General features: G+C 45.9%; 1 protein-coding gene and 1 pseudogene across 1 annotated transcript; both read left to right on the forward strand.

The window, feature by feature from the left end:
• Window positions 1-337: 337 nt before the first annotated feature.
• LOC133139974 (tuftelin-interacting protein 11-like) lies at window positions 338-10,726 on the forward strand. The gene is made up of 11 exons (XM_061259465.1): window positions 338-349; window positions 1,794-2,126; window positions 2,844-2,950; window positions 3,376-3,544; window positions 4,065-4,308; window positions 5,062-5,204; window positions 5,465-5,630; window positions 6,263-7,622; window positions 9,015-9,096; window positions 9,298-9,403; window positions 10,526-10,726. The coding sequence occupies exons 1-8, from the start codon at window positions 338-340 to the stop codon at window positions 6,610-6,612; spliced, it is 1,524 nt and encodes a 507-aa protein (XP_061115449.1). The 3' UTR covers window positions 6,613-7,622; window positions 9,015-9,096; window positions 9,298-9,403; window positions 10,526-10,726.
• LOC133139975 (tuftelin-interacting protein 11-like) lies at window positions 8,023-18,349 on the forward strand (annotated as a pseudogene).
• Window positions 18,350-18,469: the final 120 nt, after the last annotated feature.

Here is an 18,469-nt window from a genome sequence, read left to right on the forward strand (position 1 = left end):
GAATCCCCCCCCCCCCCCAAAAAAAAAAAGCCACAGATCCACCTGCAAAACATTTGCAACTTGAACTGGAAATAAATGCTTATCGGAATCTATTAGCATTGGCACAACAACAAGCCCACACTGGGCAAAGGTGTATTTGTTGGCTCTAACAGCATCCTACAGGCAGCATCCATCGCATCTTTGGCCAGTAGCTGGCTGCAGGCACTCAGTCCAAAGATTTCTTATCCACCCAATCACTGGCCTGATGCTGCAGATGTTTCCTCCATTTAGTGGTGGATTTTGCATCTGAATGCGATTCCAAATAAACATGCACTGACTGGTGGCAGGGGCGGCACGAATGGTGCAGTGGGTAGCACTGCCGCCTCACAGCAAGGAGGTCCTGGGTTCGAATCCCCGTCGGCTGGGGCCGCTCTGTGCGGAGTTTGCATGTTCTCCCCGTGTCTGCGTGGGTTTCCTCCGGGTACTCCGGTTTCCTCCCACAGTCCAAAGACATGCACGTTAGGCTGATTGGAGAGTCTAAATTGCCCGTAGGTATGAGTGTGTGAGTGAATGGTGTGTGTGCCCTGCGATGGACTGGCGACCTGTCCAGGGTGTATTCCTGCCTTTCGCCCAATGTATGCTGGGATAGGCTCCAGCCCCCCTGCGACCCTGATCAGGATAAGCAGGTTCAGACAATGGATGGATGGATGGATGACTGGTGGCATTAGCTGAGGATATTCACCCCGATAAAACCTGACATACTGGATTTGGAAAGTTCACTTCCTAAGAACCCACATTCTAGTCAGACCATACCCATGTAAAGAATAAGTCTAATAAATACCAAAATACCTTAAACTGAGTGTACATCTAACTCCAATATGCCAGGTAAGATATTTCTAAGCCATGTACAGCTGTGATATTGAACCAGCTGCAAGCTTACAAAATGTCATCATCTTGACCCAGCAAGTGTTCCTGAAAAAAACTTGTGGAGGCCGACCATTCCTAGGAAGATTCACGACTGTTCCAAGTGTTCTCTATTTGGAGATAATGCCTCTCACTGTAGTTTGGTGGAGTCCCAGAGCCTTAGAAATAGCTTTGCAGTGTTCTAGTCAAAATCCTCCCGTGAACCCAATACAGATGCTGTTGCAGGACCTGAAATAGGCTAATAATGACCAAATCAGTCACCTGTTTTCTTCATTTTTCTTTCAGGCCCCAGACGGTTGAATTAAATATTTGATCCCATAGAGATACAATAGTGAGTACAAAGTATAATTAATAATAATGAGTGAGAGTTCACCTGGAGTGAAAAGTCACAAAACTGCACATATTACTCCCTATATGACTATATTTTCTCGTTTCTCTATAATTTCTCGTTCTGTGAAGCACTTTGTAAACCATCCTAAAAATGAATAATAATAATTTGTCGTTTAGCTGATGCTGTAATCCAAAGCAACGTACACTTGATTAGACTAAGCTGGGGACAACCTCCCCGGAGCAATGCGAGGGCCTTGTTCAAAGCTAAGGTGATGCCAGGTGGTTGCTAGGGTGTTGCTAAGGTGTTGCTATGGTCTTTCTATGTGGTTGTAAAGGTGTTTCTATGGTTGCGATGTGGTTGTTAGGGTCTTGCTATGTGTTTGCTTAGGTGGTTGCTAGGGTGTTGCTGAGGTGGTTGCTCTGGTATTGCTACAATGTTGATAGGGTGTTGCAAGGTGGTTGCCAGGGTGTTTCTAGTTATATTCTTCCATTTGATGTTTTTTATCTGTCTTCTTTTCTTCTTCTTCATCGTTCTTCCTCCTGTCTCCGCTCCGGTGCAGAGTGCGCGGAGGCTGCAGCACGAGCGGGACCTGGTGGTGTCCCTGGCCCACGAGAGCAGCACCCTGCAGGAGAGGATGGCTGAGGAGCAGGAGGCGCTCGGCCGCCTGGAGGGCGTGCTGGAGCTGGTGGAGCGCTTCGAGGCGGCCGAGTCCGGGGCCATCGAGGACGACCAGGGGCCGCCGCCTCTCACCCTGCAGGAATGCGCCAACATCTTCGAGACGCTGCAGAACGACTATTACCAGGAGTACAAGTCCCTCGGTCTGGGTGATCTGGCTGTGGCGGTCCTGCACCCCCTCCTGCGCGAGCAGCTCCGGGGCTGGGACCCTCTGAAGGTCAGAGTCCCCTGAGACGCCCATCCTGCTTCAGCTGGTTTACACTCACAAATATGCACACACAGATGCACACACACTCGCCCACACACGCACACACACACACACAGGCACACACACACAGGCACACACACACATGCACACACACTCGCACACACACACGCACACACACAGGCACACACACAGGCACACAGGGACTGATTTACTGAGACCTATTAAAACCATTTAGTTTTGATTGGTCATGATACTTGTTTTCAATGCATCAAAGCATTGGTCATTGCTTGTGCTTTTAGTTTTGCTTATGCTAAAAGGTTTTGCCAGTGCTAAAGGTCTTTGTGAAATCAGGCCCACACGCATCAGCTCTCTAGTATCTGAAAAAATCTCAGGTTTTATCATCTAAAATGCCCACAAGACAAGTTTGAAAATTCCCTAACCCCTCCCTCTCTGTGTCAAATGGACAGTTGCTAAAGTGTAGCTGAAGTGGAGAGAATATAATAGTGAAGGAGAGGGATCGAGGAGCAAAATGACCAGTAAATAACTAACTGACAAAGGTCAAAGGACAAAGCAAAAGCTTTTTGCTCGGTCTCAAAGAGGCAGATTATGTGGGCTCAGAGGTTTACATATAGCCACGTCATCTGATAATTATGCAAAACATATCTCATGTCACGTAGGAAATTGTTAAATTTGTTAAAGCAGTCTTCTTTACTTACTTACTTACAGGACAGTACATACAAACTGGAGGAGGTGGGGCAGTGGCGTGCCATTTTAGAATCTAGCCAGCTTCACAACAGCAACCCTGACAGTTCCCACATGGACCCATACCACAGGTAATGACCCGTACCACAGGTAATGACCCGTGCCACAGGTGCTGTTGAGCCCAGCGGTTCCGAAACTCGGTCCTGGGGGCCCCCTCTGTATGCTGGGTTTCCTTCCAAACACAATCGCAATCTCAGAATTTTAACAAGCAGTTAATTTGGCTTAATTAGGTGCTTAATGTTTAGAGGGGTTATGTAAACCACATTATGTCGGATATAGCTATGCATGCCACAAAGAATAAAGTTCACATTGTGCGTATTGTGCTATATTGCAAACAACTGGGTAATGGGTAGGTAAGGAGATGAACTTTGGAGATGGATGTGCAGATGGGCTTTGCAATCAATTGATAAGAAATGATGCTTCAAAAATCTTCATTTAATTTGCCATTTCATAGCTTAAAAGAGTGATTTGATTTGATGTTATTCTGGGTGTGCAGGCTGCTTTGGGAGGTCTGGATCCCGGTAATGAAGACCGCGGTCTCCCAGTGGCAGCCCAGGAACGTGGGCCCCATGGTGGACTGTGTGGAGAGCTGGGCCCCCCTGCTGCCTCTCTGGATCCTGGACAACCTGCAGGAGCAGCTCATCTTCCCCAGGCTGCAGAGAGAGGTGGCTAATGCGACCGTATGCTGTCACGCTTGCAATGCTACCAGGACTGTGTGCTCTCACCCGTTCACTGCTACGTGACAGGCTGCGACCGCCCATAACGCTGAGAGCAACACGACAACTCGGCGCTAACACTGATGCTACTGTTAGCCACTTGACACCTGTGCTTAAAATAAGTCAAATAAACAAATAAATCTGTCTCCTGCTCAGTGCAAACAGCCACTCAAACGCACAGTCAAACTTCACATACTGTGGAATAGCTTGCCATAGACATGTAATGGAGGCAGAAACACTGGGACTTTTCAAGACCTTTGATACTGTTTAGCTTTTAGGCTAACTAGGCTGTAGGTACACTTAGGGGTAGGCGAGCATTGGCCTCTTCTCGTCATTAGCTTATGTTATGTTATTATTACACTATGTACGGGCAAGAACATACTGTGCGGTGCTCCGTTTCCCCGGGTTAACCGTGTCATTTTCATCAGTTTCAACCGAACAATTGACACATGTCCCGCCCTCCTCGCAGGTGGAGAACTGGAACCCCCTGACGGACACGGTGCCCATCCACTCCTGGCTGCACCCCTGGCTGCCGCTGCTGCAGGCCCGGCTGGAGCCACTCTACCCCCCCATCCGCAGCAAGCTGGCCCACGCCCTGCAGCGCTGGCACCCCAGCGACGGCTCCGCCCGCCTCATCCTGCAGCCCTGGAAGGAGGTCTTCACCCCCGGGGCCTGGGAGGCCTTCATGGTCAAGAACATCGTGCCCAAGCTGGGTGAGCCTCCGTTCAGCAGTCGCTATGGTTACCAGAACCATTAACCGCTCCCTTTCGTTGTTTTTATAGTTCAGACCTCAGACCAGCCAGGGCGAGAGAGTTATGTGACAGTTGGATGCAGAAAAGAAAAGGGAGTGACCACCACGTAGGGGTGGCATCTCCAGAGGTTGTGGCGTCCAACCGATTCCTGCAGGAATTAGACCCTGAGAGTGAGAGGACTGATGAGCCTCAGGGCACCCAGAAAAAGGGAGTTGGTGATAGTGGGGGACTCGATTATTAGAGGTGTAGACCGCATAGTCTCTTTGGGTGGAAAGGAATCTAGCACGGAGTACTTTATGCAGTTCTGGGTACTGCACAACAAGAAAGATATTGAGGCGCTGGAAAAGGTTCAAAGAAGGGAAACCAGATTGATTCCGTGTATAAAAGATACAGTTCGGTTAGCAGAACGAGGGGGCATGAATGGAAATTGGCCAAGGATAAATTCCGCACAGACATTAGGAAGTATTTTTGTCACACAGAGAGTGGTCACTGTACGGAATAGCTTGCCAGGACATGTAGTGGAGGCAGAAGCACATATTTAGCAATTAGGGAACTTTAGTAATCGGAAAATGCGAGCATTGCTGGACTGAATGGCCCGTTCTTGCCGTTATGTTGTGTTGTGTAGTGTTAGTAGGGTCTTGGCTGAGCGTGGCTGTATTGCAGTTGACCCCAGAGGTCATGAGTGTTGACCTCTCCCTCTCGTCGCCTCTCCAGCTCTGTGTCTGGGAGAGCTGGTGGTTAACCCCCATCAGCAGCACATGGATCCTTTCCACTGGGTCATGGACTGGGAGGGAATGCTGTCTCTGTCCAGCCTGGTCGGGCTGCTGGACAAGAACTTCTTCCCCAAATGGCTGCAGGTGGGTGTGTGTGTGTGTGTGTGTGTGTGTGTGTGTGTGTGCGTGTGTGCGTGTGTGCGTGTGTGCGTGTGTGCGTGTGTGAGTGGGTGTGTGCGTGTGCGTGTGGGTGTGTGCGTGTGCGTGTGCCTGTGCCTGTTCCTGTGCCTGTGCCTGTGCGTGTGCGTGTGTGTTGTGTGTGTTGTGTGTGTTGTGTGTGTGTGTGTGTGTGTGTCAAGTGTATGTGAGTGAGTTTTGGAGTTTTAATGCTACCTCATTTTCAGGTTCTGTGCTCCTGGCTCAGTAACAGCCCAAACTATGAGGAGATCACCAAGTGGTACCTGGGCTGGAAGTCCATGTTCTCCAACACAGTGCTGGCCCACCCTCTGGTCAAGGAGAAGTTCAACGAGGCGTTGGATATCATGAATCGTGCAGTGTCCTCTGGCATTGGTCAGTATGTCTTGTATGCAAGATGTATGACTCTTTAAAGCAAGGAGCTAGAAACAATATGTATGACCTAAATAGCATCGGGTGGTTTTGCTCCATCCCTGTGTCTCACACACTCAAACTCATTCTCTCAAACAATAATTTGGGTTCAAGGTGCAATGTTCATGCATAGTCAGTATGGGGAGAATGGATGATGTAGACCATAAAGATGGGTTCTGAAATAACATATCCAGTGATACACATATAGATTTCATAACCTTTTGTTGAAAATAAACGATAATGAATGTTCTTGGTGAATCTGTTTTCCTACAACGATTTTAAAAAGAAAATAACTTCTGTGGTCAGGTTCATATAAATGGGTCCAGCTTTTGAATTTGGAATGAAGTTCTGTCTGGAGATAGGGTCCTTTAACATAAAAACCATTCAAATTTTCAAGTCCACTCGTGTAATGTCAGACCCTTGAGTCCATAGGAGGATAGTGAGGAGACAGTCATATGCAAGAAAGGAGTGCATTAATGAGTGGAGACATTACAACTGCAGTTATGGCGACGTTTTCCCAGGAATAGTCACCTCCCACAAACTAAGGACCTCCTGACTGGAACAATATCTCACACTCTTTCCGTCCACCTCACCAGGTGTGTACCTGCAGCCGGGCGCGAGGGAGAACATCGCCTACCTGACACACACGGAGCGCCGCAAGGACTTCCAGTACGAGGCCCTGCAGGAGCGCCGGGAGGCGGAGAGCGTGGCCCAGCGCGCCATCGGAGCTGCGGGCGTGCCCACCAACTTCAAGGACCTGATCCAGGCCAAGGCCGAGGAGAACAACATCGTCTTCATGCCCCTGGTGGCCAAGCGGCACGAGGGCAAGCAGCTGTATACCTTCGGCCGCATCGTGATCTACATCGACCGCGGGGTGGTGTTCGTGCAGGGGGAGAAGACCTGGGTGCCCACGTCACTACAGAGCCTGATCGACATGGCCAAGTGACATCCACAGACCCCAAACTGCAGTGGACAAAAATAACACTTGTATTTTGTTACCCTATTTTTTTGTTGCCATAAAGGATAGGACCGTAAAAATGTAAAATGCGACCTCCTGGGAAATGTAGTTGAAGAGCTGTTCTTGGGTGCTGTGGTCAAAGTGTCCTGTTTGTTTTGCTGAGTGTATCGGCTTATTCGTGACTGAGAGCATACTCCCTCCACCCAACAGAAATACTCCACCATCTTAGAGCTGTTCCATGTTCAGTTTGGCCTGATCGCATCTACCAAACGGATGACAAATAGATTCAAGATTATCATTTGTGGATAATGAATATTTCATTTCAACAATTTTATTTATAGTGTTCAAACTTTCTCTGAGTAGTTTACAGAAACACTTTTTATTATCAGTGACAGCATGCGGCAGCTGGGATGGGGAACTCTCAGTTGAGTAAATAACTAAAAGACTAGTAAACTTTTAGTCTAAATTCTGCTGGCAGGTTGGCCTGATTAAGACCGGTGGATTTCCTGATTTCCATCTATAATGAAGGAAGTTTCTGGAGAAGCAGTGGAAGAGAACAAATTGCTGGTTAAAGTTAATGTTTGGTTGTTTTTTTAATTGGAATATATGTTTGAATAAAAGGATCTGCTTGTTTTGATATGCTTATATTTGTGATGTTTAAAATCTTCATTATGAAAAAGTGGTACAACACAAGCGGTATATTTTGGATATACAGTGCAGTCCGTACTTGGACAGTGGCAATATTTCTGAACACACCACATCAAACCTCTTAAGAGGACAGCAGGAAAAGACTTGATTCTAAAAAATAAGTAATAAATAGACTCGGGTTGGATTCCTAACTGTTTTTGGGGTGAAGCCACACACCCTCCTGCGAAACTTTTGCAACCTGCCCGTCCAACTTTGTTTATTTTTAAGGGTGAATGTCCTATGTTCTGTATATCTTTGACGCACTCCAAAAGAACACCCACACACAAAACCAACCATTGACTGCAATCATGGTAAGCATTGTCAGATCTCTAGCATGGAATTAAACATAAAATGTTTTCATAATTTAATGAAAATGTATTCAATATCTACTTTCATGACATTTTAACTGCAAAATTACCGCAATACATTATTGAATTCATTTTGTTTTCTCTTGTTGCCTCAAACACAGGAAATGATTCATTTGGAAAAGGCAGGCAAAATTCAGAATGATGCATGCATCACACTCGCAAAACAGCTGTGTTAATAGCCAACACTTACTTTTGTGTTCGTACTTTTGTGTTACTCTGAACACATTTTCTGTCAAAGTTACTACATTTGCGTTACAAATCTGCAATTTATGTGTTACAATTGGAGACAGTTTAACACAGACTGTGCTAAACCTAACTCAAAATGTGATGTCTGTAACTAGAGATGGAGGTGTGTTGTTTTGAGAGTGCAGGTTGTATTTGTTGTAATTTTAATATCATTTGAACAATTAGTTCATTAAAATGTATGTATATTAAAATGATTAGTAGATTTATTCATTTACTGAAGTTAATTTCTCACTGAAGTGGAGCACAATAATTATAAAATGTATTATATAATTATATACCGTGGGAAACTGGCTTGAAGAAAGAATTATATTTAATTGGCAGGAAGTCAATCTTTCGGTAATATTAATTTAATTATTTTCTTCAGTTAGGAAAAGGAATTAACAACCACTCAGAAGATACATTTTTATGGCTTTCAAATTCAAGCTTGGTGTGTTAAGGAACTTATTTGAGGCTGTCTCTAATCTTATTTAAGAAAGCTTTGAGTCTGTATGTTTGGTGGCATTATGTCATATTTCCCTCTGCTGGTGATTCAGTCGGCACCGATACTTAAATCTGCTGGCCAGTTGTACTGCTAGTGTTCTTTTCTACTGGATATTAATGAAGTGGATTCATTAATAATGGTGGTCGTTACAAAGTACCAATATGCAGCTGCATGAATGCCACTAATGCCTGTCTGATTAAATAAAGGATGAATAAAACGTATGGCCTAACAAACTAATTGGCTGGAGACTTAAAGGTACAATAGGTAATTTTGGATTTCTAGCAGTCAAAAGAGGAATTGCAGCAACAAACACGCAGCAACATCACAACACTATGTATCCCTCCCCTTACGCCATTGGCTGTGGCAATTAGAACACATTTTCAACCAATGAGCTTGAATTATTGTACAGCAATGCTATTTTTTTGGTGTCAGTCCGTCAACTGCATATTCTGAAACCTGAAAGAACCGAAACTCCTGTAGGGAAAATGAAAATAGGTTGGAGAATATGGAAGAGAATTCACACAAGGCATAAGACAGTGATTCACAGCCTGACCATTATTGGGTTATGTGTCTCTGGTTGACTCTTTCCTCCCCTCCTGCCTGTGCAGAAGTGTCTCGCTCTGGCTTTGCTCCTGTGCGCTCAGCTGTCTCTTCTCCATGGGGCCTGCTACATAAAACTAATGAAGCCAGGTAACCCTCAATGCTATAAAGACAACATTCTGATGAAGAATACCTGAGATTTTAAAACTTCAAAAAAGTGCACCAAAATTGAATGTAATATTGATGACAACACTCGGGACTCATCTGCTTGAATGTAGACGGCATAAGTGTTCAGCAATGGATTTTGACCCAGGACTTTCAATGATGTGTCCCAATGCTGTGTCTGTTCAGGTGCAACTGAGTGTGAGGACATTGTGGACCATACCAAGCATGCCATTGGCTCCACCTGGAGAAACTCCCAATGTGAGAGATGTGACTGCACCGAGTGCTGCGATGTGTACGTACAGTCTCAGACAGGCCTAGCAACCTCTTAATGCTGCTGCAGCGATTGCCAGAGCTAGGGTGACCAGACATCCCGTTTCTCAAACCTGTTAATACTACTGCAGCGATAGCCATAGCTAGGGTGACCAGACGTCCCGTTTCTCAAACCTGTTAATACTACTGCAGCAATAGCCATAGCTAGGGTGACCAGACGTCCCGTTTCTCAAACCTGTTAATACTACTGCAGCAATAGCCATAGCTAGGGTGACCAGACGTCCCGTTTCTCAAACCTGTTAATACTACTGCAGCAATAGCCATAGCTAGGGTGACCAGACGTCCCGTTTCTCAAACCTGTTAATACTACTGCAGCGATAGCCATAGCTAGGGTGACCAGACGTCCTGTTATTCAACCTGTTAGTACTGCTGCAGCGATAGCCATAGCTAGGGTGACCAGACGTCCCGTTTCTCAAACCTGTTAATACTACTGCAGCAATAGCCATAGCTAGGGTGACCAGACGTCCTGTTATTCAACCTCTTAATACTACTGCAGCGATAGCCATAGCTAGGGTGACCAGACGTCCTGTTATTCAACCTGTTAATACTGCTGCAGCTATAGCTAGGGTGACCAGACGCCCAGTTTTTCAACCTCTTAATACTACTGCAGCGATAGCCATAGCTAGGGTGACCAGACGTCCTGTTATTCAACCTGTTAATACTGCTGCAGCTATAGCTAGGGTGACCAGACGCCCAGTTTTTCAACCTCTTAATACTACTGCAGCGATTGCCAGAGCTAGGGTGACCAGACGTCCTGTTATTCAACCGGTTAATACTACTGCAGCGATAGACAGAGCTATGGTGACCAGACGTCCTGTTATTCAACCTCTTAATCCTGCTGCTGTGATAGCTAGGGTGACCAGACGTCCCGTTATTCCTGGGACAGCCCTGTATTTCAACCCTTTTTCAAGCATCTGACTTATTCTGAGAAAATATAGATTATCCAGTATTTTGTCACAGCCTGTTTTAACCCTTCGATGGATCGGCCGCTCAGTACCCATTTAATGATTGGCGGGTCAGAAATGACCCGGACTATTTAAATGATATTGATTGATTGCATTGATTGATTATATTGTCATTGCAGGCCTAGACCCGTTTCCTTTCCAGAAGACTGCATGATGGAGTTGGACAAGGAACAATGTAAATACAGGGTGTTCAAGAAGAATGACCCCACACAGCTATGCCCAGTTTTTGTCATAGTTGGGAAGTGAAACTTGTTGTCAAGAAGTAGTAGTAGACTAGAAGTAGTCTAACTGCTACAATAAAGCTTTCCCTTATGTAATAAGTTTGATTTGCGTGTCTTCTGTGTTTGATATACATGCCTTGATGTTGATATGTTAAACATGTAAATCTGCCATTTGTATTTGATCCTAACTCCACAGCTATGGGTTTTCACACTTGTTTCCAATAAATATTTATTCAGGTAATATTCAAATATGCAACTGCACTAGACGTAAATGTATTCTTGTCAGTCTTATTTTTCTGGTCTGAGACCTTAAAACATAAGCATGAATCCTTGTCTTTTTGTTGATACAGCACCACCTACTGGCATCAGTCTAAAAAATGGGCAACTGAAATATGCAAAACCCGACACAGGAGTACTTGTCAACACTTTATTTTGCGACCCAAGGGACATTTGGCAGTCCTCTGTCCACATTTCACCAAAAAGGCAATTTGCCTCAACGTGATTGCCTTCTTTCAGGTCCTGAATATAAGATCATGAAGCAGACCAGCCATTTTTGCAAAACATGCTACATATATTACCTAACCTGAAGTACCTAACATACTACCTGTAATAACTACAGAATCCCCCCCCCCCCCCCCCCCCCCAAAAAAAAGCCACACATCCACCTGCAAAACATTTGCAACTTGAACTGGAAATAAATGCTTATCGGAATCTATTAGCATTGGCACAACAACAAGCCCACACTGGGCAAAGGTGTATTTGTTGGCTCTAACAGCATCCATCGCATCTTTGGCCAGTAGCTGGCTGCAAGTCCAAAGATTTCTTATCCACCCAATCACCGGCCTGATGCTGCAGATGTTTCCTCCATTTAGTGGTGGATTTTGCATCTGAATGCGATTCCAAATAAACATGCACTGACTGGTGGCATTAGCTGAGGATATTCACCCCGATAAAACCTGACATACTGGATTTGGAAGGTTCACTTCCTAAGAACCCACATTCTAGTCAGACCATACCCATGTAAAGAATAAGTCTAATAAATACCAAAATACCTTAAACTGAGTGTACATCTAACTCCAAATATGCCAGGTAAGATATTTCTAAGCCATGTACAGCTGTGATATTGAACCAGCTGCAAGCTGACAAAATGTCATCATCTTGACCCAGCAAGTGTTCCTGAAAAAAACTTGTGGAGGCCGACCATTCCTAGGAAGATTCACGACTGTTCCAAGTGTTCTCTATTTGGAGATAATGCCTCTCGCTGTAGTTTGGTGGAGTCCCAGAGCCTTAGAAATAGCTTTGCAGTGTTCTAGTCAAAATCCTCCCGTGAACCCAATACAGATGCTGTTGCAGGACCTGAAATAGGCTAATAATGACCAAATCAGTCACCAGTTTTCTTCATTTTTCTTTCAGGCCCCAGAGGGTTGAATTAAATATTTGATCCCATAGAGATACAATAGTGAGTACAAAGTATAATTAATAATAATGAGTGAGAGTTCACCTGGACTGAAAAGTCACAAAACTGCACATATTACTCCCTATATGACTATATTTTCTCGTTTCTCTATAATTTCTCGTTCTGTGAAGCACTTTGTAAACCATCCTAAAAATGAATAATAATAATTTGTCGTTTAGCTGATGCTGTAATCCAAAGCAACGTACACTTGATTAGACTAAGCTGGGGACAACCTCCCCGGAGCAATGCGAGGGCCTTGTTCAAAGCTAAGGTGATGCCAGGTGGTTGCTAGGGTGTTGCTAAGGTGTTGCTATGGTCTTTCTATGTGGTTGTAAAGGTGTTACATTGTTTGCAATGTGGTTGTTAGGGTCTTGCTATGTGTTTGCTTAGGTGGTTGCTAGGGTGTTGCTTAGGTGGTTGCTCTGGTATTGCTAGAATGTTGATAGGGTGTTGCAAGGTGGTTGCCAGGGTGTTTCTAGTTATATTCTTCCATTTGATGTTTTTTATCTGTCTTCTTTTCTTCTTCTTCATCGTTCTTCCATTCTGTCTCCGCTCCGGTGCAGAGTGCGCGGAGGCTGCAGCACGAGCGGGACCTGGTGGTGTCCCTGGCCCACGAGAGCAGCACCCTGCAGGAGAGGATGGCTGAGGAGCAGGAGGCGCTCAGCCGTCTGGAGGGCGTGCTGGAGCTGGTGGAGCGCTTCGAGGCGGCCGAGTCCGGGGCCGTCGAGGACGACCAGGGGCCGCCGCCTCTCACCCTGCAGGAATGCGCCAACATCTTCGAGACGCTGCAGAACGACTATTACCAGGAGTACAAGTCCCTCGGTCTGGGCGATCTGGCTGTGGCGGTCGTGCACCCCCTCCTGCGCGAGCAGCTCCGGGGCTGGGACCCTCTGAAGGTCAGACTCCCCTGAGACGCCCATCGTGCATCACCTCGTTTACACTCACAAATATGCACACACAGGCACACACACACTCACACGTACACACACACAGGCACACACACGCATACACACACGTGCACACACGCACACAGGGACTGATTTACTGAGACCTATTAAAACCATTTAGTTTTGATTGGTCATGATACTTGTTTTCAATGCATCAAAGCATTGGTCATTGCTTGTGCTCTTAGTTTTGCCTATGCTAAAAGGTTTTGCCAGTGCTAAAGGTCTTTGTGAAATCAGGCCCACATGGCATCAGCTCTCTAATATCTGAAAAAATCTCAGGTTTTATCATCTAAAATGCCCACAAGACAAGTTTGAAAATTCCCTAACCCCTCCCTCTCTGTGTCAAATGGACAGTTGCTAAAGTGTAGCTGAAGTGGAGAGAATATAATAGTGAAGGAGAGGGATCGAGGAGCAAAATGACCAGTAAATAACTAACTGACAAAGGTGTCGAAAGGCTTTTTGCTCGGTCTCAAAGAGGCAGATTATGTGGGCTCAAAGGTTTACATATAGCCACGTCATCCAATAATTATGCAAAACATATGTCATGTCACGTAGGAAATTGTTAAATTTGTTAAAGCAGTCTTCTTTACTTACTTACTTACAGGACAGTACATACAAACTGGAGGAGGTGGGGCAGTGGCGTGCCATTTTAGAATCTAGCCAGCTTCACAACAGCAACCCTGACAGTTCCCACATGGACCCATAGCACAGGTACTGACCCATACCACAGGTACTGTCCCATACCATAGGTACTGACCCGTACCACAGGTACTGTTGAGCCCAGCGGTTCCGAAACTCGGTCCTGGGGGCCCCCTCTATATGCTGGGTTTCCTTCCAAACACAGTCGCAATCTCAGAATTTTAACAAGCAGTTAATTTGGCTTAATTAGGTGCTTAATGTTTAGAGGGGTTATGTAAACCACATTATGTCGGATATAGCTATGCATGCCACAAAGAATAAAAATCTCCAAGTTCACATTGTGCGTATTGTGCTATATTGCAAACAACTGGGTAATGGGTAGGTAAGAAGATGAACTTTGGAGATGGATGTGCAGATGGTTTTTGCAATCAATTGATAGAACTGATGCTTCAAAAATCTTCATTTAATTTGCCATTTCATAGCTTTAAAGAGTGATTTGATTTGATGTTATTCTGGGTGTGCAGGCTGCTTTGGGAGGTCTGGATCATGGTAATGAGGACCGCGGTCTCCCAGTGGCAGCCCAGGAACGTGGGCCCCATGGTGGACTGTGTGGAGAGCTGGGCCCCCCTGCTGCCTCTCTGGATCCTGGACAACCTGCAGGAGCAGCTCATCTTCCCCAGGCTGCAGAGAGAGGTGGCTAATGCGACCGTATGCTGTCACGCTTGCAATGCTACCAGGACTGTGTGCTCTCACCTGTTCACTGCTACGTGACAGGCTGCAACCGCCCATAGCGCTGAGAGCAACACGACAACCCGGCGCTAACACTAATGCTACTGTTAGCCACTTGACACCTGTGCTTAAAATAAGTCAAATAAACAAATAAATCTGTCTCCTGCTCAGTGCAAACAGCCACTCTAACACACAGTCAAATTTCACATACTGTGGAATAGCTTGCCATAGACATGTAATGGAGGCAGAAACACTGGGGCTTTTCAAGACCTTTGATACTGTTTAGCTTTTAGGCTCACTAGGCTGTAGGTACACTTAGGGGTAGGCGAGCATTGGCCTCTTCTCGTCATTAGCTTATGTTATGTTATTATTACACTATGTACGGGCAAGAACATACTGTGCAGTGCTCCGTTTCCCCGGGTTAACCGTGTCATTTTGATCAGTTTCAACCGAACAATTGACACATGTCCCGCCCTCCTCGCAGGTAGAGAACTGGAACCCCCTGACGGACACGGTGCCCATCCACTCCTGGCTGCACCCCTGGCTGCCGCTGCTGCAGGCCCGGTTGGAGCCACTCTACCCCCCCATCCGCAGCAAGCTGGCCCACGCCCTGCAGCGCTGGCACCCCAGCGACGGCTCCGCCCGCCTCATCCTGCAGCCCTGGAAGGAGGTCTTCACCCCCGGGGCCTGGGAGGCCTTCATGGTCAAGAACATCGTGCCCAAGCTGGGTGAGCCTCCGTTCAGCAGTCGCTATGGTTACCAGAACCATTAACTGCTCCCTGTCATTGTTTTTTATAGTTCAGACCTCAGACCAGCCAGGGCGAGAGAGTTATGTGACAGTTGGATGCAGAAAAGAAAAGGGAGTGACCACCACGTAGGGGTGGCATCTCCAGAGGTTGTGGTGTCCAACCGATTCCTGCAGGAATTAGACCCTGAGAGTGAGAGGACTGATGAGCCTCAGGGCACCCAGGAAAAGGGAGTTGGTGATAGTGGGGGACTCGATTATTAGAGGTGTAGACCGCATAGTCTCTTTGGGTGGAAAGGAATCTAGCACGGAGTACTTTATGCAGTTCTGGGTACTGCACAACAAGAAAGATATTGAGGCGCTGGAAAAGGTTCAAAGAAGGGAAACCAGATTGATTCCGTGTATAAAAGATACAAATTATGTGGAAAGAGTTGATGCTTAATCTCTTTAAGCTTAGGAAAATGAGATTTAGGGGTGATTTGATTGAGGCTTTTAAATTGATTTAAGGGATTAACAAAGTGAACTACAGGTGATTCTTCAGGGAGAGTTCGGTTAGCAGAACGAGGGGGCATGAATGGAAATTGGCCAAGGATAAATTCCGCACAGACATTAGGAAGTATTTTTGTCACACAGAGAGTGGTCATTGTACGGAATAGCTTGCCAGGGCATGTAGTGGAGGCAGAAGCACATATTTAGCAATTAGGGAACTTTAATAATCGGAAAATGCAAGCATTGCTGGACTGAATGGCCCGTTCTTGCCATTATGTTGTGTTGTGTAGTGTTAGTAGGGTCTTGGCTGAGCGTGGCTGTATTGCAGTTGACCCCAGAGGTCATGAGTGTTGACCTCTCCCTCTCGTCGCCTCTCCAGCTCTGTGTCTGGGAGAGCTGGTGGTTAACCCCCATCAGCAGCACATGGATCCTTTCCACTGGGTCATGGACTGGGAGGGAATGCTGTCTCTGTCCAGCCTGGTCGGGCTGCTGGACAAGAACTTCTTCCCCAAATTGCAGGTGGGTGGGTGTGTGCGTGTGTGCGTGTGTGCGTGTGTGCGTGTGTGCGTGCGTGCGTGCGTGCGTGAGTGCGTGCGTGAGTGCGTGTGTGAGTGGGTGTGTGCGTGTGCGTGTGCGTGTGCCTGTGCCTGTGCCTGTGCGTGTGTGTTGTGTGTGTGTGTGTCAAGTGTATGTGAGTGAGTTTTGGAGTTTTAATGCTACTTCATTTTCAGGTTCTGTGCTCCTGGCTCAGTAACAGCCCAAACTATGAGGAGATCACCAAGTGGTACCTGGGCTGGAAGTCCATGTTCTCCGACACAGTGCTGGCCCACCCTCTGGTCAAGGAGAAGTTCAACGAGGCGTTGGATATCATGAATCGTGCAGTGTCCTCTGGCATCGGTCAGTATGTCTTGTATGCAAGAGCATCGGGTGGTTTTGCTCCATCCCTGTGTCTCACACACTCAAACTCATTCTCTCAAACAATAATTTGGGTTCAAGGTGCAATGTTCATGCATAGAGTCAGTATGGGGAGAATGGATGATGTAGACCATAAAGATGGGTTCTGAAATAACATATCCAGTGATACACATATAGATTTCATAACCTATGTTGAAAATAAACTATAATGAATGTTCTTGGTGAATCTGTTTTCCTACAACGATTTTAAAAAGAAAATAACTTCTGTGGTCAGGTTCATATAAATGGGTCCAGCTTTTGAATTTGGAATGAAGTTCTGTCTGGAGATAGGGTCCTTTAACATAAAAACCATTCAAATTTTCAGTCCAGTGGCATAGTATTATATGTGTGTTATTAAAAAAAGAAAATTAAATCCAGACGATTGACAGCAATATTACATTACATTTACATTAATGGAATTTTCAGACGCTCTTATCCAGAGCGACGTACAACAAAGCAATAACACAAGGTAATCCATTGCCATGTTAAAATTGGATTTCTGAATAACAAGGCTAGAATGAGCCCTATAATTTAAGCTCTTGAAATCTCTCCTGCACTGACATGATTTATTTGCACTGCTCCACTCATGTAATGTCAGACCCTTGAGTCCATAGGAGGATAGTGAGGAGACAGTCATATGCAAGAAAGGAGTGCATTAATGAGTGGAGACATTACAACCGCAGTTATGGCGACGTTTTCCCAGGAATAGTCACCTCCCACAAACTAAGGACCTCCTGACTGGAACAATATCTCACACTCTTTCCGTCCACCTCACCAGGTGTGTACCTGCAGCCGGGCGCGAGGGAGAACATCGCCTACCTGACACACACGGAGCGCCGCAAGGACTTCCAGTACGAGGCCCTGCAGGAGCGCCGGGAGGTGGAGAGCGTGGCCCAGCGCGCCATCGGAGCTGCGGGCGTGCCCACCAACTTCAAGGACCTGATCCAGGCCAAGGCCGAGGAGAACAACATCGTCTTCATGCCCCTGGTGGCCAAGCGGCACGAGGGCAAGCAGCTGTATACCTTCGGCCGCATCGTGATCTACATCGACCGCGGGGTGGTGTTCGTGCAGGGGGAGAAGACCTGGGTGCCCACGTCGCTACAGAGCCTGATCGACATGGCCAAGTGACATCCACAGACCCCAAACTGCAGTGGACAAAAATAACACTTGTATTTTGTTACCCTATTTTTTTGTTGCCATAAAGGATAGGACCGTAGAAATGTAAAATGCGACCTCCTGGGAAATGTAGTTGAAGAGCTGTTCTTGGGTGCTGTGGTCAAAGTGTCCTGTTTGTTTTGCTGAGTGTATCGGCTTATTCGTGACTGAGAGCATACTCCCTCCACCCAACAGAAATACTCCACCATCTTAGAGCTGTTCCATGTTCAGTTTGGCCTGATCGCATCGACCAAACGGATGACAAATAGATTCAAGATTATCATTTGTGGATAATGAATATTTCATTTCAACAATTTTATTTATAGTGTTCAAACTTTCTCTGAGTAGTTTACAGAAACACTTTTTATTATCGGTGACAGCATGCGGCAGCTGGGATGGGGAACTCTCAGTTGAGTAAATAACTAAAAGACTAGTAAACTTTTAGTCTAAATTCTGCTGGCAGGTTGGCCTGATTAAGCCCGGTGGATTTCCTGATTTCCATCTATAATGAAGGAAGTTTCTGGAGAAGCAGTGGAAGAGAACGAATTGCTGGTTAAAGTTAATGTTTGGTTGTTTTTTTAATTGGAATATATGTTTGAATAAAATGATCTGCTTGTTTTGATATGCTTACATTTGTGATGTTTAAAATCTTCATTATGAAAAAGTGGTACAACACAAGCGGTATATTTTGGATATACAGTGCAGTCCGTACTTGGGAATATTTCTGA

The sequence above is a fragment of the Conger conger genome, chromosome 11 (genome assembly GCF_963514075.1).
Source record: "Conger conger chromosome 11, fConCon1.1, whole genome shotgun sequence".
Taxonomy (NCBI): domain Eukaryota; kingdom Metazoa; phylum Chordata; class Actinopteri; order Anguilliformes; family Congridae; genus Conger; species Conger conger.

Coding starts and splice junctions, on each gene's coding strand:
- LOC133139974 (XM_061259465.1), top strand. Junction 3,545..4,064: donor TCCCCAGGCTGCAGAGAGAG/GTGGCTAATGCG, acceptor CCCTCCTCGCAG/GTGGAGAACTGGAACCCCCT. Junction 5,631..6,262: donor TGCAGTGTCCTCTGGCATTG/GTCAGTATGTCT, acceptor CCACCTCACCAG/GTGTGTACCTGCAGCCGGGC.